Source organism: Balearica regulorum, chromosome 2 (assembly GCF_011004875.1).
Source record: "Balearica regulorum gibbericeps isolate bBalReg1 chromosome 2, bBalReg1.pri, whole genome shotgun sequence".
Taxonomy (NCBI): domain Eukaryota; kingdom Metazoa; phylum Chordata; class Aves; order Gruiformes; family Gruidae; genus Balearica; species Balearica regulorum.
In genome coordinates, this window is record NC_046185.1 from 122,836,326 (window position 1) to 122,862,810 (window position 26,485).

The 26,485-nt window shown below is 37.6% G+C and overlaps 1 protein-coding gene across 5 annotated transcripts in view; it reads right to left on the reverse strand.

Annotated features, from left to right (window-relative positions):
- Positions 1–403: 403 nt before the first annotated feature.
- CNOT10 (CCR4-NOT transcription complex subunit 10) overlaps positions 404–26,485 on the reverse strand; it is a 60,547-nt gene continuing 34,465 nt past the window's right edge. For all 5 annotated transcript variants that reach the window (XM_075745732.1, XM_075745729.1, XM_075745730.1 and 2 more), the window contains 16 exons: positions 26,019–26,169; positions 24,873–25,015; positions 23,770–23,856; positions 22,964–23,047; positions 21,825–21,942; positions 20,544–20,693; positions 19,155–19,357; positions 14,959–15,080; positions 14,149–14,325; positions 11,481–11,561; positions 6,368–6,481; positions 4,408–4,538; positions 3,607–3,642; positions 3,375–3,502; positions 2,001–2,076; positions 404–689 (listed from right to left, as the gene is read on the reverse strand). In XM_075745732.1, coding sequence (XP_075601847.1) covers positions 535–689; positions 2,001–2,076; positions 3,375–3,502; positions 3,607–3,642; positions 4,408–4,538; positions 6,368–6,481; positions 11,481–11,561; positions 14,149–14,325; positions 14,959–15,080; positions 19,155–19,357; positions 20,544–20,693; positions 21,825–21,942; positions 22,964–23,047; positions 23,770–23,856; positions 24,873–25,015; positions 26,019–26,148 — 1,935 coding nt within the window. In that variant the 5' untranslated portion in view covers positions 26,149–26,169 and the 3' untranslated portion in view covers positions 404–534. The remainder of the gene's footprint in view (positions 690–2,000; positions 2,077–3,374; positions 3,503–3,606; positions 3,643–4,407; positions 4,539–6,367; positions 6,482–11,480; positions 11,562–14,148; positions 14,326–14,958; positions 15,081–19,154; positions 19,358–20,543; positions 20,694–21,824; positions 21,943–22,963; positions 23,048–23,769; positions 23,857–24,872; positions 25,016–26,018; positions 26,170–26,485) is intronic.

Sequence of the window (26,485 nt, forward strand, 5' to 3'; positions counted from 1 at the left end):
CTGCATCTGCATGCACACATACATGTGCACACACACATATATATATGCACATACATGCATGATGCTTCAAGGCCCCAGCTGCTGCAAGGTAGTAGTAGCCTGTAGCTATAGCAACCCAGCAAAGTTAGGCAAAAGCAGCTTCTTCAAGGAATACAAAGCTCGTGTCAAAACACAGTGGCCAGCTCAACTGCTTTATATCAGGTAAATGATACTCTCCTGCCCGTCACTTCCCTGTCATATCTTCTCTTCAAAAGGAGCAGAATTACACGTTTGGTTAACCCTTTCTTTTCCGTAAGTTAACTGCCACTCACACTGAAAACAGACCCCCCCCCCCAACCTCTCTTCTTTTGTAAAGGTTATTTCATAAACACCTACAAAACACCTCCAAGCATGCCTCTGTTTATATGTTTTATTAAAAATTTACATAAATGAACACACTCCAGCAATTGGGGTATGCAGATGTCCTAGGTTAAAAAAAAATATACAAAATCCCCCACCCTCGTGGGTAGGGCAGCAGCAGGTTGAAGCACGACCTCACTTCCTTTGAACTGTGGTGAAAGCCGGCATCTGAATGGGCTGGATGGCGTGGACTGGCTGAAACACAGGCTTCTTCCGCATGTCAGAGAGTGTTTTCACAGAAGGGAGAAGCTGGTTTCTCTTGATGATCTGCAGTGCCAGCTGCGTGTTACCTACAAGACAACTTTGCATTAAAAAAAAACCAAAAACCCACACCTTTGTGTGACTTACTTAAAAAAAAAAAAAATCACTTCTCAGAACAGAGCCAACAAGCCATTCCTGGTACAATAGCAGTCTTCTGATTCAGCGGAATGCTGACATGGACATTAAAAGTATTAGATAAAAGTAAATGTGAAAGACACTAGTGCTTGACTCTACCTAATATTAGCTGGAGACATTGAGCTTTTATCTGAGAGCAAGAAGATGCCAGAGCACCTTCTGCATTCCTGAAGGGCAATCTCTTCTCTCTCCCATCCACGTAGTGAGACTCTAGATCTCACACTAAACGCCCTCACACTGTGATATTACAGACAGTAATGAAAGTGTCACGGGGGTATATAAAACATGTTTTTTAGAAGAAGAAATCTGTGTTTTAACTGTATGTATGGCCCATCAAATAAATACCACTGTAAATGGAGAAATTATTCTTTGTTCAAAATTAAACCTACGAAACTGTAGAAGAACCACTAAGTACTCAAAAGAACATTTTTCCCTCTTATCAAATACTTTTCTTTCACTAAAGTTTTAGTTTCAGAAGAGATGCACCATTTTGTTGCCATTTATAGCACAAAAAATGTCTTTAGCATTTTTCATTTATATGAGAGAGATAAATCCCACTTTCTACTCTCTTCTGCCCTGTACTCCTTTGTTGCAGAAAGAAAGGTTTCCAAAATTACAACTTAGAAACATCTTTCTAAGAAAAGCTTTGTAGAGGTCTCAATTCTGAACACAAATGCTGAAGTCCTTCCTCTGCCTGCCTGCAATGCCAGACAACCAAAGGGGAACAAGCACACCGAACATTTCACAACACTTGGGATATTAAGCCCCACAGGGCACGGGTCCGCAACCATGACAGCTTCAGTGGTGCACCTGTACCAGTCTGCTCCCACCACAGCATTCAAGTGCAATCTTTCCAGTTTCCCATTCTGTAGAGAGTTTTTTCCCATGCAAACACAGTGAACCTTCAAAAGGAAGGATTTTGGAAGAGTTATCAATATTACAGGCTTTGTTACACTACTTGCTACATAGCCCTTGACATGGCTTCTTTGGGAAACTTGGACTGCAGTTGTCTTTTAATGAAAAGCCTTTCAAGCCGTCTTTATAGCATAAACCTCATCAAGGGCTTTACTGAGCCTATGCTGATTTCTGCACAAAGCATGGAAAAAAGTTTAAAATGTCAAAAATACCCAGTTACATTCAACATTGCAGCTTACATGTTAAATTAGGGAGTTTTAATGTTGGGGGAAAAAGAAATATTTCCTTACCATTCTGTAATTCAAGATACACAGCCAGCAGAATAGCCTCTGGAGGGATCTCTTTGGGGTGGATCAGCGAAGCAGCCTTATTGAAAAAGAAGAAAGGGTTGGGGAGAAAAAGTGCTTAGGAGAAACATCCAGCTCAAAACAAAAATCAATAACAATTCATAAACTAAGATAAGATTTTATTTTTTTTTTCCAAACTAACACACTGCATCAGGTTTATGCATGCAAAGAGACACTGAAAGATTATCTGCATTGCAAGATTGTTTCACACTAATTAGCAGCACCATCTGCTGTACGCTTATGTTAATTTGAGTCTGTAATTCTTGGACCAATCTACAGTGGCTTCCTGGTGAGATGACAGGTGAAGAAGGTAACCTCCACTGCTCCAAAGTTCAGAATACAAAGTTAACAAGGATTGTTCATTAGCTTCCATATCCCAATATTTTTCGGCTATGAAGCCAATGAATTTATTGTAGATGCAGAGACCTACCACACTTTACATCCGCAGGTGGCCTTACACTCCTTTGGGCTTTACACACGCGCTACAGAGCCCAAGCACAGACCCCTGCCCAATCCTAAGAAGCCTCGAGAGGAAAAAGAGCAAGACAACTGCCTTAAGCAGTTGAGAACCTCACAGAACTTGAGCCTGTTCACCTACACCACTGCTATCAAGTAATTTGGAAGACTGTTGTTTCAGTTTGCAGCTCAGCAATGCGTTTGAGTAGTCTTCCTTACAGAAAGGAATGGCTGCAAGAAGAGCCAAGTGTCATCATTGAAAGAGATGGGTCCCAGCCATAAGACCGACCAAATGACACAGAGGCTAAGTGAAGACAGAGTTGCAAAAGTAGTCCTTGAGAATTCTTGGGACAAGAGGCGGGCAAGGAACATACCTCCAGCAGAACTGCAGTTTGTTCTCACAGCCCTGAAGTTAATTGCTTGGAAGGAGAGTTATTAACTGATTAGAGAAAAGTAAACTCAAAGCCCTCAAGAACTTTCTCCTCTGAAATATAACAAGTACTACTGGACCATTAAAAAGACAAAACAACAAAAAAACCCCAAACAAACAAAAAAAAAATGCAAAACAAACCTAGAAAAAGTGAAAAGACTTCCTAGTCATATTCCACCGTTTTGTTACAATCTAGAAAAAAAAATGCTTCCCATAGTGATACTGAACTATTTACACAAGTAAGAAATTTGGAATCCTTCATTCTATGTTACTAAGAGAGGTTGGTTCATAAGGACAAATAAGAGCCACCATCTCAGCAAAGTCTGCAAATAAACCTGGGCTATAAACTCACCAGGATTTGCTGTGACCCAAGTGGCACCTTGAAGGAAGTACATTTGTCCCTAAAGCCGCCTTGAGATTTTTTTTCATACCTGATGAAGACACTTTCGAGCTTTGTCATATTCACTCCTCAAACAGTAAGCACTTCCAAGGTTAAATAACATCATTGTTCGCGCAGATGTGACCGAACTAGGATAACACTGTGGGGTCTGCTTGCCAGCTACAATTAAAAAAAAAGAAATAATTCTTTTTTTTCTTACACTTTTATTCCAAATCGGCCAAGTGAGTTCCTATACTCTGCAGAATACGGTGGCTGATACTTACAAGATTCCATCGCCTCATTCTCTCCTTTGTCAGACCCTGCAGAGAAAAAAACCACAAAAGCCATCATGATTCAGGAGCTTTTTGTACCGTTTTTGTAATAAGCTTTAAAAGATAAAAATTTACTTCTTTCTTTATGGTCTGACATTAAAGAAGGAAAACTGATCAGTTTGCTCAAAAGTTTACACCACTTAAGAGTTCCTGTCTTTAATATCTTCCTTTTAGATTTGCAGAGGAGTGCAATGAAGTTTAAACTGTAGACATGTCACTGAAATCAGAGCTGCTGAAGACTTAACTATACAGATGGGCTCTGAAGTATTTTTCTGTTACAGAATACACACTCCCAACTGGAAGCGCTGCAAGAAGATTAAGATACAGATTAACTAAGTTCTCCCCCCTCCTCTCTCTTACTAAATGCAGTTAAGTAGACTTCACTGGTGCTCCAAAGCTGATTTAGGTACTAAAAAGCTGGAAGTTACAAAGCCCACACTTAACTGTAATCGCACATTTTTTAAAAAAAGTAGCTTTCAAAAGTTACCTTCAAACAAGCTGGAATGCTGCAATATACAGTTCTAGTTATGGTACAGAATTAGCCATTTCAAAGGAATGACAAACATGCAAAAGAAAGTAGGAACTAAAGCCAGGAAAACAAAAACACAACAACAAAAACACAAACAAAAGAATCCCAAACAACCTACAGTCTTAAAACAAGATGTCAACCATCACTATATTTGTATATAGAAATTTACAGCAGGAAGGCAGCTGAAAACATAACCAGTTCTAATGCAGTGTGGATTCATTAACCTTGATCCTGCTCATTCGAAGAGATCCCGAGGGAAACATCAGTGACGTTCTCAGGGTTCAAGTGAGTGATGGCATCAGATATTCTGTCTAGAGAGATGAGAGCTTCTGCTGCATACAAATGCCCAAGAAACCTACAACAGCAAAGGGTTAGGTACAAACATCAGTGTAACAACCCCCGCAGTTTGTTGTGTAAGATAAACTGAATGCAGTTTTTAAACACCAGCATGTGAAAACTGTTAATTGAAACACCTGCATGGAAGTTAGCTTGCTGATAAAGTGTTGTCATAATACCTAGTTCTGCCATTTACTGCTTTTAGGCACTAATGTTGTGAAAAAAATCTGCACCTGGATAATGACCATTCATTCACGCACAGGAATTGCCATTCCAGAAAAAGCCATACCAAGGTACTGTCTATCTTAGAGAATTAAAAAAGGTGTCCTTACAAAAACTCCCCAGGATACAGATACATCTATAATTTGAGGTGTAAAGTGACTTTACAGTCACTAAAAATCAAACTAATTCTGTAAGACAGCTGCATATCTAAGGACAGCAACTATACAGGCCTGTCCACGGGGCACAAACACCTTCTCAATTGCAGGTTTTATAAAAGAATTAAACAAGTCTGATGTTTGACGCTTGTGGTTCAGCTCAGCTAATCAGCAGCTTTCCTTTTCAACTTTGGAACAGAAGGAATCCTGTCGATCGAGAGCGTAGTTACTTTGCAGATATTTAATCTGAAACAAAAATTGAGCAAAAAAGTTCACGCTTGTTCGATGCGGCTGTATACAGAACCCTTCAAACTGTGTAGTTGGTTGTAATTAATTACAAAACATCGGGTAAAATATCACTCAATCATCCAAAATAACTTCTGCAATTTATATCTGATACAACAAATGTAACTTTCTAGATGCAATTTATTTCACTTAAGAAAACAGGAACAGTTCAATATTCCCAATCTGCACGAAAGCCTGGTTTCCTGGGACCAAGATACATTTGCAAAAAACTGTCATCTGCATTATGTAATGGTAACACTGCCTTCACAAAATTATGTGTTACCTTGCAAACTCCTCTAAAATCTTGCTTATACAATGACCATAAAAAAACCCGAGCTTCTGCAGTAGTTTAAAGCATGGGAGCCAAAGAATTTAATTGGCATGAACCATTTTAGAGTATGCTGCCAGCATATAAAAATAAGCACAAGTTAGCTTGCTTTCCGTGAGTACATTACCAGTTTTGAAAAATAACATTACTACCATAAAAACCTCTGCTGTATTTTATCCTTTGTATGACATAGGAATTAAATGCACAAACAAGGTCAGAAGGATGGGGCTAAAGCTGCCTTTTTTGACTTTGCAGAGATGTATAAGAACTGGTGGGTAGAAACAGAATGAGCTTTGAACATCTTTCAAAAAAAACCACAGTGCCAAATGAGAACTGAAAGAGAGAAACTGAAGAATGGAACCTACATAAGCAACAGTAGCAGGTGAAGTGACAGTTCTGCACACCCAAGATCTGGTAGCCTACTGACTGAGCAAACCTTCCCCTCCAAGGCTGTCGTTTCATAAGCGAGCTTTCAGCAGCGTGCTGGTTTGGGCTGATGTTTTCCACCTCCAGCTGCTCACTCCTGCCCCTCGTGTTGTGCCAACACGAGCACGTGAATCGGGACAGAGACCTGAGGGTCCCGCCACCACGTGGGACCCATAGCTGGAGATTAACAAATAGCAACAAAAGCAGTGATAGATTCGGAATTACATGGAATTCATACACAAACGAGGGGACTCACGTTCCTGCGTGTCAATGAACATTTAGTCAGGGCTTCAACAAGAACAGGAGCGGGCCAAGCAATTCTTTGCATCAGATACAGAATTGGCAAGCAGCTACAGACATTGGAAGCTTCAACTCAGAACTCTCCAGCAAAAAGCAGGGCTAAGAAAGAAGAAATGACCACATCAGACTTACTTAAGAGACCCTGACAGCTTTGGTTGCTGAAGAAGTTTATCTGCGTGATTCAATGCCATAAGGTTATCACCCAAAGCCAGAGCCACGTAAGCACTACACGCAAGTATTGAGCACCTGGAGGGAAAAAGAAAAAAAAAAAAAAGAAAAAAAAAAAGAAAAAGGGGAGGGGGAAAGCCAATATGTTAAATGGAGAATTCTGTGATTCCAAATGCAGCTGTTAAATATCTTTCTTGTTAAGTCCTGAAAAAATAAATCATAAGCTTTCAATAATGTCTTTGCGTCAAACTATGAAGTAAAGGAGCTAGTGCTTTGTTATCTAAGGCCTCAATCGCATTCTCTGAACGAGGAGATCTATACATTGTGTTCTACCTGTACAAACCAAGGACCATCACGGTGTGTTCAGTAAGATTTTGCAATTTTGACCTTAAATAACAGATTAAAAAAAGATGGACCTCACCATGTATCATTTTTCTCATGGACAGTTTCTCTTTCTCACCCTCTTTTTATGCGTTTTGCCTTGGACTCATTTGTACTTCCCTGCTCTCCCATTCTGCTGCAGCAAAGGGTAGCAGATTTGTAGATATCTATAAGGTACAGTCTACAGACACATAGTAGCAATCAAGTAAGTTGTAACATATTTCACTCTTTTATTGTACACTGTTTGGACACAGAGAGAAAATAAACACTGGAGAGTTTGGCATTTCCAGTTTTGTGTTCAACTGGGAGCTGTAACCCACTGCCAAGACTCCAATTGATTCGTGGCATTTTGTTGCTGTCACAGACTTTCTTATCTTTCCAAAACCACAAAATCTCTGACAGTTCCTGTAATGAAATCCAAACTACTCACATTTTCCGTCTTCAAACAATAACCCCGTGTTAGGATGCCATCGTTAGGCCAAGCTTCGCACTTTGTAATAACTCCCCCCACCCCGGCTCCCCAAACACACCCCTCGGGGATATTTCCACTTTGTAAGACATCATTCAGTGCAGGCTGCCCTGTCTTCTTGCTGTGAGCACGGACTCTGTCCTTCTCCAGGAACGAAGAGTGGCGTCTCACATTGGGAGCGACGGGAGGAGAGCCTTCGACTCTTCTGCCGGTAAGTGGGCCATTACCGCGCCAACCTTCTGGCAACTGTCAAGCCCACTTTCGGTCCAGCAGTAAGTCATATAATTTGTGGCAGGACCTGGGGTGCCTTTATTCCCCTTTCCCAGGAGGCATGTTCCTTAATTATGCACAAGCAGGATAAGAAACTTCTCCAGTGTTTCTCCCTACCCCCACTTCCTCTCCATCGTGCCCAGATGTCACATCAAATCTGAACACATACAAAAGCTTGAGGGGGGGAGAGGAAAGCTTCCCCTGCTCAAGTCCCAAACCTAAAATATTTCCGAAAGGTTGTGACTGGGGAGGGGGAGGGAATGGGGAAGAAAGTCTCTAACAACAGCGTTCTTCTGACTAGCCCCTTCTCGTGTCTGCCTCAAGGAAGCACAGCTTATAAACCAGCAGAGATGCTAAGCGTCGCCAGCTAAATACCCTTAGACACAAGTCAAGGCCCGCAGAGTTGGTTGCTACTGCCCTTTATGTCGATATGCGTCTTCTATCTCCCACAACTTTTTAAAGCCTATTTTTGTTTCTGAAAGTGTAAATTCAAATGCAAGACACACTCCAAACTCGCAACACGTAAGTCCAGCAAAACTGAAACCTACTCCTCTGCTCTAAGGACTTGTCACACTGTTTAAGCCATGTAAGAGCTGGGAAGATTTTTTAGCGGCAGCCATCTAAAGAGGAGGAAAATATTCAGGTTGTCTTGCCTGCAGTACTGTTCTTGCACACTTGGATCCATTGTTGAGCTGGCTAAACCAAACGCTCAGGAGACCTGACAGCTAACCGGAGCAGAAGAATTGCACCACAAGGGAAAAGACAAACTAGTTTTTCACCCCAGTCAGGATTCTGACAAAACTCCACAGGTCGCCTTTGAGCAAGGCAGACTTCCAGCATCACTGAGCCTCCCCATGCCCTAAATAAAACTGCCTTTGCACTAGGAAAAAGGAAAATGTTTTTTTTAAACTGCCAGATTATGTCAAACAGCCTCTTGTGTAGGTCTAGGCAACAAGATTTGTCAGCCCACACTGACTGCAAGTTTAGAGAACCCAAACTCCACATCTGACTTGGCTTATTTCTCAGGCAAACGGCGAGCCAGAGCAAATCCACTTGTTCAAAACTTAACTATCAAGGCACAAAAATGGCACTTCTAAACCATTTAGAGAACATCGCTTATCTGAAAAAAATTTAAAAATAGCTAACTAAGCACAGTAGTGGATATAAGCTATTTGCTTTTTATGTTTCAACACAGATAAAACAATAAAAAAAAGTTAACGAATACAGACTGCTTATTCAATTGGGAAATTCAGCCCCAGCAAAAGGGAGATGGAAGACAACTATGCAGTGACTGACCGTGAGGAAGAAGAGAGTGAAAGAGTTACGGGCGATAATCATTACAAGCTTGCAGTATCATCACATGGCCAAACAGACCACTGTAATCTTTAAGTGGACAAATGAGGCAGTACTAGGTAGGTGCGGAGAAGAGACAAGGTATACTGGCAAGCAATAAGGTGGTCCTTACAGTGTTACTTGTGAAATTATTAGCAGTGTCAGTGATGCTCCTGGAAATACTAGGAGGTGCACACTTCAAAATATATGGAAGTAAATAAAATAAATAAAGCATAATGATGGACTGGAGAGGGCCAATGGAAGGAGTCAAAAGAAAGAAAAAATGGTAAAATTCAAGCACATGCCTTAGAGCTAGGGCTCACAGTTCAAATCTATTCAGGACAAAATGGCTGATCGAACAATTCATTTATCCCTAGCTGCTCTGAAGGGAAAAATTAACATTTTCACACAAGTTGTTCAATCTAGGGAAAAAAGGGCTACAACAAGGTCTGGTGCTGTCCATCTCAACTTTTACAATAAAATCCACAAAATTTTCCAAATGTAGCACTGTGGTCTACCAGATCTCCTTTACTCTTGATGTATTCTAACAGTGTTGGGTTGTTCTGGCGCACTGAAACATACCACAGGCTGAGAGCAGAGCAGGGGAAATTGGCCTCTCGGAGCATGGGAGGAAGCGAGAAGCAGAATTGTTTAGAAGAAACTCAGAAGAAAAATCTGGAGTTTCTACTTCCTATGCATAAATTCTTCACAACGTTTGGTGTCCTCAGACTTCTGCTTGTTGCTTTTAAAACCTTGCAACTGAATTACTGCTTATTATGAGAATAGCCCGTTCAGCTAATTTGTACACAAGAACCAAGCAATACATATTACACATCAGCCTCTTCTAGATGGTAATTTTAACTTTCAATAGCTATTTAGGGGCAAAGCTAGCCAGTCATTTTAAATTCTTATTAGGATGTGCAACTGTACAAAATCATGCAAAAAAAGCATTTAAGTTCCCCATTTCAGTTCTAGAAGCAACAGATGTTTTTCAAACCAGTGACTTAACAGGGAAAAACTGAATTGAATAGACACCTATTCCTCAGGATAATCCTTGCCAACATTCAGTATTTTTTTCTTACTTTTCCTGACTAGGCAAGAATTTTGATTCTCTCACTTAGGTCCTCAGTGAGCACGATTACAACAATATACTAACATTTGAGTGTAAAGTATTTTGCTTTTCACTGATACCTGCAGAAACCTAGAAATAGTTTTAGCAGAATCACTCTCTAGAGATATCTAGTCCACTGGATTTAACCATAAAAGCAAGTATTAAAAAAAAAAAAAAAAAAAGGTCAACACTTTTCCTTTCCTTATAACAAGAAGCAGTGTAATTCTTGCTAAACTGATAAGTTTTTCCTGACACGTTGTCAGGTTTCATCAGTAGATAACAACAGCTGATTGTGAAAGAAAAGACTATGTATTAGAAAAAAATAATCACAATGCGACACCATGTAATTTTGACATGTGGCAACCACATTTTCAACAGGCAGGAGGAAAAAAAACAAAACCAAAAAACCACAACCAACCCACATCACTGTTTTTAATCCAATGCTTTCTATTTCAAGTAGCATTCTCTTGTACCACTTCAGAATAAATAATCAAGGTCTCAGTAATGCCTCCTCACAGATTCTTGCTAAATTGCTTGTAAATGAATACAAGTAGATTTGCTACACATAGTAGAGCAAAGTAAAGGTTAAGCTGGTCATTATAAAACACAGGTTACCTGGGGTTAGGCTGGAACAGAGTGTTTACCCAAGAGTTTAAGTGGGAAATTACTGTATGCTTTGTCCATAATGGAAACTTAAAACAGATTTCTTTTTTTCTAAACAGGTGCAAGCTTTATTGTAAGAGAGATTTGCAACAGGCTGGCAACCACCTGAGATAATTAACATTGCCAGCAAATTATAATCTTGTTGGGGAAAGGTAAAGAGGTTCCAGCTAACGTGATACTTATTTAGACACATGGGAGTCATTCTGTTTGGAGAGCACTCAGACTGCTGAACAAGTAGCTTAAGGATCTTTGAGAATATGAAAAAGTCTACAGTAAAATTTTACCTATGTTCTTCCATGATGAGGAAGTCAAATGCCTGGACAGAGACAATTTTTCTTTCTGTTTTATGCAAACTATGGATTTAATCCTGCTGAGAGGAGCACCATTCTCATCTGAAAGCAGCATAGCTGCTTTCACCACTTGCTTTTTTTTTTTCCATCCAACAAGCACATAATGTTGTGGGGGCTGAATTCCAAACTAGCCTTATCAAGGCCTTAAAGGGAAAAGGTACCATACATAATTTCCACCCCTTCCAGCAATCACAATAGCCATTGTCAGGTATTTAGCTGTGTCTTCTATGGGACTTAATGTTTTTAGTTTTGCCCAATTTAAATGCCTGTAATAGTGGGATGAAATAGACTGATCTACCTTCTGAATAGTTTCTATTTGTTCAGATTCAAAGCCCAGAAGAAAGGAAGCACACACATTTGAAAAAAGGCATCCTTAGATTAACAGTTACAATTCAATGCTGCAAATGCCTAAAAAAAAAAAAGCTAGCAATGACTCTAGAATCACAGCACAGTTTAAGAGGAAACTCATTTAGTGGTGAATATTTTATATTATTTACTTGCCTTAAATTTTCTAATTCCTGTTTCTTCAAAGGCGAAGAAGGTGGAGCTGCAATGAATTTATCCCCTTCATGACTTTTATTGCTAGAATAAAAACAGTGTATTAATTATAGGGAGTGGCTATAAATAATTAATTAATTTTTAAAAGTGTAATAAGCATTGATATTTATTCACTCCATTTAAAAGGACAACAAAAATTCTATAGCCTAAAAAACAGGGAAATGAAGCTATGCAAAACCCGAGGCACATGCTCTTATCCTAACTGTTCTATATGAGAAGGAAGAAGGGGGACATTTGCTGAGAAGGATTTGACCAATAGACCAAACAACCCATGCCATTCTCAACAGCCTCAAGCTATTTTTGAAGTTTGGTGTAGGACAAGAACTTTAAACTGAAGAGATGCAGAACTTGCTGCATTTGTAGCCTCTCTTCTTTTAGGCTGTAAGAGGAGCAGTAAACTAGGTCTTTCTCCTTAGACATCTTAAAAACTAATTACATAAATATTCAAGAAAGATAATCCATAAAGTGCTACAGCTTCCTTTAGGCTTCTAGCTGTCTTTATTTTTATTTCACAATGTCTTTTTGTTTTGTTTTTTTAAACGAAACTCCACTTTCTTAAGGTTATGCTTGGCTTTTTTGGGGGAGCAAATATTTGCTCTGTTTAAAAAGTCTGCAACTTTGCTCTCCAATAAGCCGAAACACAACCTCCTTTTGGAATAAGAATTGAAGAGAAGGTTAACAGCTGCACCTTGACAAAGAGACACACTGAGGTTTAGAAGCAACAGACTAAAATAAAAAAATTGGAGTTGAAACTGACTCTGTCCACCTAACAAGAATTTTTTCATTGATGTAGTTTCATTTCTGTTTATTACAAACAGGTAAGATAACTCTTAGCCCTTCAAAACAGATAGCAACAGACTCCCAGGAAACACCTGTGCTCACCACTGCTGCAGTGTATATACCTCGTGCCTTTGCCAAAAATTAGATTAAAAAAATACCCTTAACCACTGAAAGTATTCACTGTTTTCTTGTGAATAATAGAAGAATCTGTCTCAGAGTCGTCAGCCTGCTCAATTAGTGGGATTTGCTTCAAAACATCCTGTTCAATTAGTGTGATTTTCTTCAAATGCCTTATATCTTTTACTATTCTCTTGCAGATGGTCCCATGTCAGAAAGAACAAATCCTTTCAGAATGTGACACACAAATTCAAGAACAGCCTGCTTTGTTGCTGGATATTTTGAAATTGGCAATGACTACTGGGAGATATGAGGGAGTCTTTTTAGTTGGGTTTTTTTTTAAGCTGAAGAAGCATCTGGTTTTGAAAGCAGAAGGTAGTAAAGGATCTTCCCATACAGGGCTTGTTTTCTTTTCCTCAGTCCTACAAAAACAAACAAAAAACCCCACCAAAAACAAAACAAAAAGGAGGTCTTGCCTGAGTAAAGACCACCATTTTGTTTTCATCACTGCCCCTCAGTGGGCCCCATAAGCTTAAAATTGAAGTGTCATTTCAACCAGAGGAGCTTCACCTCAATGGGCTGCATACAGCTTGCCCAGGGGATGTTAGTTCATAACCTCCAAGCTCATTAAGCAAAAGAGAAATCTTTCATTTGACAGGAAAGATTGTCATTGGGAAAAAAGGGTTAGAGAGAGCAGCCTTCAAATCCTGTAGCAGTAGCAGCCACCAACTCCCAGCCCTAGTCTATCCCCAGCAACCTCAGCATACACAGGGATACACCTTGTGCCTATGCAACACAGCGTATGTGCAGTGAATCCTGCCATGTGACAAATGGATCTTATTTTCTTAAAATTTATCTGTACTTGGGTCTGACAAAAACATTGTGTTTTTTCATTGCTTTCTAAGTAGTTCAAGCTCTAACATAGCCACTTTTTCTAGATTAGTTATCTTAACTCTTCCCTTCTCAAAATGGTCATTAATGAAAGTGCAGGCTACAGCCAAAGTTACTCTTCAAAAGGAAGCTCAGAAAACATCAGAATCAATTAAAAATTAAAACACCTTCCTGCTATTTAACTTATATTGTCTACAAGTTTTTCTGAAGCTTGAAGGAGAAAAAAGGAGAGCTTTTTCTTAAACTCTTTTTTGTAAAACGCGATTTATTAAGCAATAGCTCCATGCTGCTTTCCTACTCATCTTCTAAACTAATTTCCCATTTCTATCTAAAACAAACATGACAAAGCATACTAGGGCTGATGAATGTCAAATCTGATCATGCAGAAACGTTTACAATGGATTTGCTAGACATTTATATATTGAATCAAGTACATGGCGCACGTGCAGACACACAAAATCACTGTAACGTGAAACTTCACTTACAATTAGAGAAATACCAATACGCACTGCAGGAGGGTGTGGGAAAACATAACATTTGCACCACAGAAAATAAGATGGCCAGTGAAAAAAAGAATTTCACTGTCTAACTTAAAGGTGTTAGGAATGGTAGGAACCAACTCAGTATTTTATCCTTAAATTAGCATACCAGTAATTAAAACAATGAACAGCTAAACAATTTCCTTGGATATCCCAACACTGCTAAGAGAATCTACAAGTACATTATTTTTTTCTGCTGGCCAAACAGGATAGGTAGCAGACACTGACTCTCAGCCCAGAGTTACTGTGGACAAAAAGAAAGGTTTATATGCCATTCTGTTTACCTGCATGCTTCACTGCTTTCACTGTTTTCTGTATTTCCCCCCAGCTGATTACTAGTTTTAGATCCATTTTCCTGCTTTGGCTCCTGCTGGTCCTCTGGTAGTAGCAGCAAGGCATTTCTTAGACAAATCGCTGCAAACTCCATACTGGCTACGGGTATTGCTGAGGACTGCCCATCACTTAAAGAGACACAGAAGTAAGCCAGTGAGTAGCAATCCCACTAAATTAAAAAATAAAAGCAGAGCTCCAGAAAGATCTGAATGCAGAGAAAACTTTATCCTAAAAAAGTTAAACCACATTTAACACATTTAATTTATGAAGATGTATGTATCTTGCTATTCTTATATATAGGAAGTACACCACGATGCCCAAATAGCGAGCACATTCAACTACATAATTACAAGAAGTTCTCTTGTTTTTCTTGAATTCACTTCCTGAAGTTTTATGACAGAGCAACTACTTTTTTTCAGTTCTTCTCTAAAGTGGATTACCAAAAATATGTATTTTTAAGTGAGAAAAAGAGGACAGATTTAGCTAACTGGAAATATAAATTTCAGATAAATTCATTTTCAGCTTTAATGGCCTTAGTTACAATGAATACACAGTTAAGCCCTCTGCTGGCCATCATAGAGGAGGCATCCAAATAATGTTCAAGTAGGACTCATCATTTTAGCATGCCTCTCTTCACTACGCTAATAATTCCAAAATGAACAGTTATTCCATGACAGTTTTAAAAACTCCTGATAAAACAGATATGTATCCTTAACAAAGCTATGATAACAAAACAAAGAGCCCATGGAAAACATACTTACTTATAAACGACATTCTGTATTGACTGGGATGCTAGGACTATCTTACGGTGGTAGCCTTGACCTACTATAGATTGTACAATTCCCTTTTTGCTGGGAAGACCTTTAGTTTCTTGTTCTGATGTCTAAAAGGAAAAAAAACAAAACAAAGCAGAGGACTAAAATATCAAAGCTGTTAAATGAGAGCTTGACAAAGTAAGTGAAAACTGGAAGAAGACTTTGAACCCTGCTGAAATGTAAGAATTAATAGTTTATATAGGTACAGTTTTAAATCTTAAGTACCATGAAGGATCAGGCACCTTCTATTGTCTTTGTGTTGGAGGGATTTTACTGCACACAGTGTAACCACAGATTAGTTATGACAGCTTGTCTGATAGCCTACTGACCTAGTTTCTCCTCTGTTTTGAAAGCAAAAGAACAATGAACCAAGTAGTATTGAAAGCACTGCTAGGATGTCTAAAAAGACATCACATGATCAGCCAAATAATATTCAGAACTGGCACTGTAACACTTGCCATCTTCTCTCCCTGCTTACACAGCATTCAAAACACGCTCTGACAAAGCTGCTCTCAAACCGTTCCATGGGGAGCATGAAGCTAAACTACAACATATGCAAAGTTACATTAAATTAGCTTAACAGATTTTTAGCATGCAGATATTCTGGGGGTCACATGAACTTAAAGCACCCTAATTGTCAGTCTCAAGAATTATCTCTACACTATATTTACTGGGGGTTGTTTGCTTGTTCTACTATGAGTCATCTTAATAACTCTGTTGGTAAGTTAGTGATGAAGAGTCACAGTTGTAAGGAAAAAGTTATCCTAAATCTGTATTGTAAATAGTTATCACTTTTCAGAAAATTTATAAGATTCTATTGTGAAGAATCATATTGACAATTTACTGTCACAAAAAAAATACATACAATGAGCTTTGATATAAAGCCCATATTTTGGAAAAGGTGTTAAACTACAGAAAGATAATCATCTTTCATCTATATTTTATACACTAAAATACTAAAGCAGGTGAAAATTAGCTTCAGTGAAATTATTTTTCTGTATGGTATTCAGAGTATAAATATGAATCCATACTTAGATATCAAGGGATATTATTGCAAATTGAGTTACAAGATCAAATTAAACACACTGTTGATTTTAGGGCCTCACATGTCATGTTGCAAATCTGTCTTATAATTTAAAGACACTTCTCCTTTTTCCCCTTTACCTTTAATATTAATGGCATCCAAACTTAATTTTTTTCCTCATAAGATTACAAATTTAGAAACAGCAAGCTGGTTTTCATGACCCGAATTCAAGCTCCCTGGTATGCGACACAACATCACAACTGCAGGAGGAAGAAGGCTAGGCTTCAGGAGCCTGGCATCTACTGCTTTGGCTAGCCTGCAGCAAAGAAGTGCCCCATAAGGGTCTGTATTTCCCTTTTCCAGACTGTTAAACAGTGTCCTTGTACACAGAATTTTTTTTGGTTTTGCCACAAAACCTATGCTAATTCAGTCTCTCATACCCAGCTTTCCACTAGAGATGATCAGCTCTGTCATCTTTATCTACATGTGACTTGTAACCGGTAAGACAGACACAGAAAATTGCAAAACGAGCATGAAAAAACCTGTTCTTCCTGCATTCACTGTGCTTTATATAACTAAACACTCAGAACTATCTGATAACACAAAAGTCAGCCTGTTTTTTGACCTAACGCTCTTGAAACTTCAGTGCTGTGCCTGTGAAATGGGAATGTGAGCAAACCTCTCCTATAAAGCTATAAAGCTGTGAATATCTTTCTTAAATTTTCTGGAATACAGATATCAAGATAATGAGCACTCTTGAAATTCCCAAAGGAAAAGTGACGAATTTTGTATTTGGAAGGATTTGGATAGTGTGCAGTAAATAAAGGTGCAGAGGCCACCCAGAGAGGGAAAACAGAGCGAATTCAGAGTTGGGAAAAAAATAGAGTGAATATAGCCATTTGTTCAATTAATCCCATCCATCTCGTGCATTGAGTGAAACGGACATACTGTGGAAATAACTGCATGCGATCATGCAATTATAGATTACATCATCACACCCACACACAGGAGGGGTGAATTACAGCTTCACAGGGAATCAAGTACAGCATCTCTTAATTTCACAGATGTACTACTTTGGTACCATTTTCTGTTCTAAAAACCAACAATTCTGTCCCCACCCCTCTGAATTTTAACATCCTAAACAGACATGGGTCAACACGTTGAAACCAAGATGCCCCAGAGGACGCACAATACGTCTGCTGTCAGCAGGTTTCCACAAACTTTGCCAGCAGAGGAATGACAAGTCTCAGCAGTTAGGGATTCAGTTCCCCAGCAGCTGTGATCACAACAACTTCAGGATGAAGAAGGCTGACCACTGCTTCTTCCACCTATGCTGCTTTTAGGCTAGTCACACTACAGCCTCACCCCTCCTCAACCTCTAGCAGCAACTGAGTGAGGAAATAATGAAACTTAAGATGAGTTTTGGCTGCATGAAGAGAAGGAAGATCATATGCAAAGGTTTCAGTGGAAATCAGAGCACATCGTATTCTCTTCATCCAGTTTAGTCCTATAAAATGAATCCACATCTGAATTTGGACAGTGGATTTAGAGTAGACAGAATTAAAAAAAGAAGTTTAAGGAGTTTGTATTACTTGTACATCAAGAAAATTGTAAATAATTAGGAACATTGCAGGAAGAAAGTTTCTCTTTAACCAAATACTTTTAGTAGTCCTCTACAAGAGTCTTTGCATCTTCCAATAAAGTTCTAGGACATAGTGCTGTATTTTGCTTTTAAATAAGATTATTCACCAGTCTGATCCAATAACCATATTCATTAAAACATCAAAACCCCTAACCTTACTGTCTGCTAGAACAGCAGCAACATACTTTCAGTCATACCTTTTACACTGTAGTATCTAGCCTTAAAGTAGAGACAAAGGATCTCTACTGGATAGATGTATGTTTTCTCCTACTACTCCAGCTAAAATTTGAGCTAGAACCTCATAGTTTCAGAAGCAGTAATGCAATTGCTAGAGTCTAAACATAAAAATCCAAGATGTTTCGGTCAAAAAAATTTCAAAAAAAGGAAGAAAAACAATCCTTCTACCTCAAAGTATCAGCAACAAAAGTTATCAAAGTTGTTTCTGTGCAACAAGCCTCAAAGTGAATACCAAACCTCCAAGAGCAGCTGCAAAAATTTTCCTTGCTTGGATACTACGAATGGTCCCTGACTCCAATCTCACCTGATTATTTCTGCAATCCAGAAACAGAAATCCTTGGAAGTACAGAACTTAGTACAGAGAAAAGATCCTGAGCAAGTTTAATTCTTCCATTCACCAAAAGAGACTGAATTACTTGTGGGGTTGTTTTGTTGTTGTTGGTTTTCAATATATATCATATATTATTTTATATGGGGTTTATATTTATATGGGATTTATATTTATTTTGCAGCCAATATGAAATGAGTGTGGAAAGCTGAGGCATCATAAAATATCCATAAGTAGTAAGTCAAAATATTAATCTACTTAATATGTGGATATTAACATAACATATATGTTATGTTACTATCCACATATTAGGTAGAGAGCATTCACTACAGAAAGAACATATTGCTTCCTGTTCTAAAGTGATGTCTCATTAGACAATAATACAAGTTTCTTTCCAAATAATATCTTTATGTTTGTTTCTAAAATTATTTCAAGACAAAGCCATCAGATGGCTTGCGGAAATTGAACATGCTTCAAACCAATTCAGGATTACCCATTCAGATTATGAGTTGGAATGCCAAAGGGGTGTGATGGTAAATTGCCAAAACAAAATCATGCTTAACCAGTCCCTCCAGCAAAAAAAACCTTGTAACTTCATAGAAGAGCAGCTCTAACAGCCACTCGCACCAATCTTTCAGATAGCCTACTCAAATTCTTCTGATCTTAGAAAAGTAAATTAAACACTGTGTTTCAAGACACTGTTTCTGCAGTGGTTTTCCTCCAGCTGTTGCAGCTTCAGATTAAACATGCAGACACACATACACAAAAAAATTAATCTGGACTCACACAGAGGTGTTGCAACATTAGGCCTTTAAAATGCATAGTTTAACTCATGGTACTATTTCTTCCTTTCCACGATCACATGTATTTCATAACTACAATCAAAATAAGGAATTTGCAAATCTACTTACCCCTTTATTGGCAGCAATGCAGCATTCTGCTATTCTCAGCCAAAGACGAGGGTTTGAGTGATAAACCTGGACTGCCTCAATCAGGCATTCAAAGGCAGCTAAGGGCCTCCCAATATGCAAGAGCTGAATTCCACAGTTATAGAGCAACTCATACCGTTTGTTAGTCAGTAGCGTACACATGGGTCTCCCTGAAAATTTTTTACCTGCAGAAAAGGATTACATCGTGCTGAATGTACAGCTCAGGAGAGCGGAAAACATAACTCTGGGGGAGGAGGAGGGAAGCTGTGGGAAACACCCAAAAACTACCAAAAAACCCCTTCATAACAGAAATTCACTAGCCTCCCTCTCTAAATAAACTCCTTCCACATCAAACCTCATACCAAAGACAAATTAATTGTATTCTTAGTAAAGGTTGAAGTACATAAAAATGCTAGCCACATATATTCTTTGTCACTCAAGTTAAATATTAAGTAATAATACTGAATTCCAGATTTTTTGAGAATACACATCTTTTGTTACTCATACAAATTCCAGAAGAAAACCACTTTGCTGTTAACAAGCATAAAACATCTGTCTTCACACTGGTACCCAAGACTGCACTTAGGTACAGGGCCAGGGGATGAATAGGAAAAATAAAATGTGTGATAGTAACTAGATTTTAAAGAAAACAAGAAATGAAAAAAAAAAATTTTACTTAATCATGAAACCATTTACTTGGAAGAGAAAAATTTAAGTATTATTACTCAAAGCAAGAAAACTTATTAGAATGTTTATTTTCTTGTCTTTTGTATACTTACAAAAGTAGATGGATAAAACTAACCATAAAATTAAACAATGGATGAACATTTCTCATACAAGTCTGGGAATTGTTCAGTAAGAAAGTTTGAGAAATACACCATCTTCCAAATGCTAATTTAACGGTATCACACTCCATATTTTCTACATCTTCCAAGTTACAAAACAAAAACCAAACTAATAACAGAAAACCCCACCCCACACATCCTTCAAGTCTTGATGATTCTACCTACTGTCAGCAGGACTATAAATAACATCTTTAATGATGCATAATAGGTCACAGACACTTTATTTTGTCATATCTCCCTGACTGATAGTCAAAGACTACAAACGAGAGACAAGTAATTGCCCCAGCCCCATAGCACATCAAAGAAAACAGTGAAAAAAGAAGATATTGCATCATCATCTATTTCTCGCAATGGCAAGTATACTCTGAAATCAAGTTACAATCAAAATTCTCACCCTCCTTATCCTATCCTCTGCAAAGAGATGGAACAGGAATTCTGCTGATAGTTACTGAAAGGTTCTACCCTCTATTTTCTTGATTTGCCCACCCCCTTTCCACAATCTATTTTCAACTCTTAAAAGTCTTACCTGGATCTGAGCTGCCTGTTCCTAGCTGTGCACACGCATTATCGTTTTCTTGCAAGGCTTTTTTGAAGTAAAAAATTCCTAAATTGTGCTTTCCCATTGCAAAGTGGATGCAGCCAAGATTGTTCCAGAACATACACCTTAGGCATTCACCTGAGAGAACAGCAAAAGACCATTTTTGTAAACTGAAAGATGTCACTGAACTCATAAAACGCTCCCACCACTCTCTCATGGGTCAGCATATTATGGTAGTTTATTAAACGTGTTTTTCAGTGAGATATTCATGGATTATGCAGTTACATCCCTGCCTCACAAGCATTTTAATAACCTACATTTCTGTATACCATTCTAGCTCTCTTGGACTGTTGACCTGAAATGACCTATATATAAGCAGCTACAGATTTCCAGATCTTATGCACCATATTCTGAGAGAGCCAGGTATAAAGTCAATTTGATAGACTGCAAGTTGAAGTGAGTTCACCTGGAGGTTTTCATAGCATTCAGCCTGCAAGCACTTCAAGTTTTCTAACAGATGGCTCTTGTAAAAAGGGAAATTCTCACATTATATGACCTGCCTAAGTTTTATAAAATAAACAAATACATCAGCCTAACCATGCAAGCAGGAAATGCACTCTCTTTCCTAAATATATCATATTCAGGTAATACTGTAAGAAGCTCCTTCTAAATAATAAAGAGCAGAGAATTAAACTTTTAACTTATCTGTTGATAACTAAAGCTTTACAGAGTTACCACTGATAAAAAAAGAAAAAAATCCACTTTTTTATATCTAAAAAAAGTACAAACATTTATATGCAGTTATATCTCTGTGCACGTGTACACATATATACTTTCTAGGTATAAAAGTAACTTAAAATGGCATACATTAGAAGTCAAACAACACTTCATGACACATTTGCATTTCTCCCACACAATAATCATTACTCCTGACTACAACCTGAACTCTCATTTCTAGATCTAGTATGTTTGTTTCATGTCTGGAATTAGACACCAAATACAAGCCTTGCAAATATTACATTTACACCTTCACAAATCCATTTTCTTGGACAATCACTCATTGCCTAGAAGAATGTTCAATGAAAAACACGACAGTGTTACGTGAAGGAGCGCAAGAAGAAAGATGAAAATATATCCAGCACAGAAACCTATAACATTCAGGGCCTACTACATTAAGCAATCATTAAATATGCTTAAAATTAATATCAATAAGTAGTCCTATTATAGTACACATTTACATACTTGCAGAATTAAGGTTTTCTATTTTACCTGTTTTCATGAAGCCTGGATGTTCAGCAATGTTTGCACTGTTCAGAAGTTTCACCGCTTTACGATAATTGCCCCTCAAATATTCAAAATTGCTTTTAAGAAAGAGAGAAGGAGCTGACTGTGAAGGAGAAAGCAATAGTTAATCATCTCTTGGTTTATGATTTCTACTGCTAGTGTCAAATCACTCCACAAACAGCTTGTCCCTGCTGCCGTTTTAAAAATACATGGGCTTAGGCCGTAATACCTTTACGAAGCAGCATTCCTTTGTTGAGCACGTGATTAACACTCACCTCCTCCAAACTACAAAACTACGCACGCTCTTTGTTACTGCCCTAAACCCCGACATTATTCTAGAGAACTCTGTCATGGCAATGGCTAAACACAGAGAATCTCCTTTTTGTTTAAGAGGATCTTTCTCCAACCCATCTTCTTATACACTCCTCCCCATGCTTCCCTCCCTGCGGAGTTCAACAACTTCCTCCTGGGCTGTGATCTTCCTGGTCTGCCAACGGAGACCTCGTGATCCAGAAGGATTTCTGTCAAACTAGCAGCTGTTGAGACTGGCAACAAAAGGGAAGTGCTCTCCTCCCATTCCCTGCTCCTCAGTTAATGTAGAATTTATCTGGGATGGTGGATGTAATTCTGAGTTGAAAACTCCTACATAAAAAAAAGAAACTGCTTTCTAGCAAGACGTAAGCCTCCAGAAAAATTCAGCAAAAAGAAAAAAAACCCAAAACCCTGCATATCCCAGAATTAATCTTTTATGAACTGGTTTAAACCCACCAATGACATCAGAAGTTTGTACTAGCTGTAACACTTATAAGTAAACTAAAACTTGGTTTGTGCTGCTTAAATTATAAAGCAAACTGAACCCATTTATTACATAGTGGTTTGCTGTTACTTTGGTATCATTAACAATAAAGTGCATTTTTCTGAGCAACTGAAAACAGCACAAACACAAAAATTCTACATTAATTACACTTGCAGAAAAGAGATTACAAACACAACTGACTATATAAAGCATTATTTCAGACATTCATCCTCAGTAAGACCTTTTTTTGTAAAGAGAGTTAGCAAATTCAGTTTTAAGATAGAGAACAGATCTAGATTAGAAAAACAATAGCTTTAAGAATACTTACATTCCCAGCTGTATTCATAACAGACTTGATCTCCCTTTTGCATGCTTTTAGTGACTTCATCTGGATATAGGCTCTCACCTTATACTGTTTAAAAATTAAATTTATTAAATAAAAAACAATAACTTGTGCAGGTTTGCAAGATGAACCGTATCTAGACATTTTTTACAGAGTATTTTATATACATCTTAAAAATAAGTAGTAAAAAACTGTTCAAAAAGCCTTCCTAAAAAAGAAATTCTATTCAGACTTTCAACAACAAATTTATAGGCTTTGTATTTACAGTAAGCAGATGCACATTTTGTTCAATGGTCAACAGCTACTCTATATTCAAACACATATACTAGCACTTAAAATGACAAACTAATTAAAATAATCTAACCTCTTAATCCCAGACATTCACCTACTAAACTGAAAGCACCAATAAGTGAATGCCGATAGAGAAGCATTTTGTTTCTTCACGCATTTTTCCGTAGAATAGTACAGTGAAATAAAACATCAGCTGATTTTGACTGTTGGAGGTCTAACAGATATAAAGCCAGTGCAGCTAAACTGCAGTTTAAAAAAAATTATGATAAACTTCAGGGATTGAAATTGGAAGGTTTTTTTTGTGTTAGGTCAGTTTTTCCTGTACACGGATCTTACAAAAAGGAAGAGTTAGATAAATTAATTCTTTTGCTTTACAACATGAAATTGAAGAAGAGAGAGAGTATCACAATTCATGCTGAACTAGATTTGAAGCAGATGGCACTTGGTTTTAAGAAAAACTTGAACTGATGTTCTTGTATAAATAATATGCAGACACTTACCTGATGTATCTTAGATTTAGCAACTTCTATTAAAGCTCCACTTTCAGCTTTTTGATTTGAGGAATCTTTATTTGTATTATTACCTGACTGAGTATCAAACAAAAAAAAAGGAAGTGTTACTATTAGTCACCTTTTAAATTCAGTTTACAAATTCTTTTGTAAGCTATTTTTATCAATCTCACATGAAGAAGAAAAAGTATTTAATAGTCAAAAAATACACATCCCACCAAATACTGTAACTTGAGCTTAACAATCAAAATCCACAAACAACCACACCAGTCTACGAAGGGTAGAATTCTATATTAACGTTAGTGTTACACAATGTCGCTTGGCAGTGGAGGTATTTTAAGAATTCTCTCACCCAGAAGGATGACATCCACATTCTAGAGTCTCTCTTTAATATTTTCTTCAGTAGAATTACTATATACTTAAAGATAAAATGTTTTAGCTTGCGTGACATTCCATCAACAGGAAAGCACTGACGTGTCCTCCTTTCACTTTCAAGCCACTACTCATTCTACTGATTTTTCCAAAAGACACATACAAAAGATTTCATTTGAAAGTATGCCTCATACTTTCAGATACTATGTAAAAAACATGCTTGATTTCCCATACTACGGTACACAATTGCAATTCTTCTCTGACACTGACTTCCCTTTCAAACTTAGGGTCTCACATGAATCATAGAACACCAGGTTGGAAGGGAACTCAAGGACCATCTGGTTCAACCTTTATTGGCAAAAGCTCCGTCTAGACAAGATGGCCCAGCACCCCATCCAGCCAAATCTTAAAAGTCTCCAATGTCAATGGTCATAATCCAAGACAAGGAGAACTACGTATATTTCACCCTGAAGATAGCTGTCTTTCTGAAGCAAGTCTCCGACTTAAGAAACACCTCTTAGCTCCCTGGGAGTAAGAGAGGGAATAAACAGCTCCTATATACAATTAACTCAGTAACTAACATGTATAAGTTGCTGTCTGAAGTTAGAGGTGATCTAATGTAGCTTTATAATTCAAAAAGTATTTTAAAAGAGTAATTTTGGATTGAGTTAAAGCCCACTTCTGGTAAAGATTTAGTGGCATTCATATGATTTTAAGCTTACCTCTTTTCCATTCTTGCTGTTATTGTTGCCCTGTGAAATCATTTTTTCCAGAACAGCAAGCAGATGCAAGGCTTTCTCAGCTTGGTAAGTTAGCAGGTATAAGTCTACAAGCAAGAAGCACACAGCCTGGGCAAACTTCTCTTCTGTATAAAGCAAAGAAGTAAGCGTTATTTTACAGCTCTAATACCAATCCTTCCAAAGATAACTGAAGAAAAAAAAAATTACTATAAAATGCATCTATGCAACATTATGAGAAATATATGACATAAGAAAAAAAAATGCAGACATCTACATCTACAATGTAGGCAAGTACACATACTGAAAAAAGGTAATTAAGTCAAACAGCATCAGCATAAAAGCATAGACTAAAGACAGCTTAACAAGTATTTCATGTTTATAGATTTTGATAATTGGTCTAAGCAGATCAGCACCAAACATCCAGCATCTAAATAGATGGATAGAGCCACATGCCTACACAGAATCCCACAGAACTTGAAAGGATTCCATATAAAACACATCTCTGCTTGGCTGGCTTCATAGAGTAAGTCCCAAATAGGTATATTGAAAACTGGGAGGAATTGAAGGAGAAACAATGTAGCATTTACTTCATTTATTGACACACACACACATCCATCCTTTAGCCTTGTCACCTCTAAAATTCAACAAGGATTATGAAGTTATTTCACACATGACAATTTCATTACACAGTGCCACAGCTCATAAAAGCTGGAGACTTTATATTCAGATATGAGCACATACAATTATCTATGACCTAATGCATGTATTTAAAAACGTGAGTGCCCTGACAAATACACACCCACCCATGAAGTTGTATGACGACTCAAAATGCTAGATTTTAAATAATTTAATTGACTTGTACATATTATTTACATAAATACCTCTTAAAGTTGTCAAAAATCTGTTTCAGTTTCATTATATTTGTCTGGTAAATGTCTTTGAAGTACCTTCCCTGCAAATTCAATTGTTGTCCTTGATACAAGTAAAACATATTCTTCATTCTGAAGCCTGCATACTTTTTTAGAACCATATTAGGCAATTTACAAATCACTTATCTGATAGTGAGAAAGATTGAATGATCTTTCAGTAGTTATTGCATGAACAAAACTCTTCTTTCTGTCTACATACCAAAAGGCTCTATAAACTGGTACAGCTTCTCCCCAACGGATATAGCTTCGGTATACTGACGCAGATGATACAGAATAACAGCTTGATTGTAGTACAGCATACTATTTTCAACATCATCTAAACCATCCATTTCTTCAACAGCAGAGTGAACCTGAAAAAACCCCACTCATTTCATTAAAACTTTCAATACATATGATTTTTAAAAGTGTCTTCTTTTTTTTAAATAATCCAAAGGTATTAATCCATATAAAGATAGGTCAGTAAGAGTTATAAGCTAATAAGCTTTATTGTTGTTTAACATAAATCCAGGAAATAATTTACAAGGAAATAGAAAGCCGTCAACTGAGTAGTAAAGTAACATTTTCACATTTTTATTATTTCACAAACTATTTCAGGTTAAGGAACTTTCTATTGAAAGAACATAGCAGGTCTTTTTACAGTTATAATCTCTGAAACATTTCAGCTTC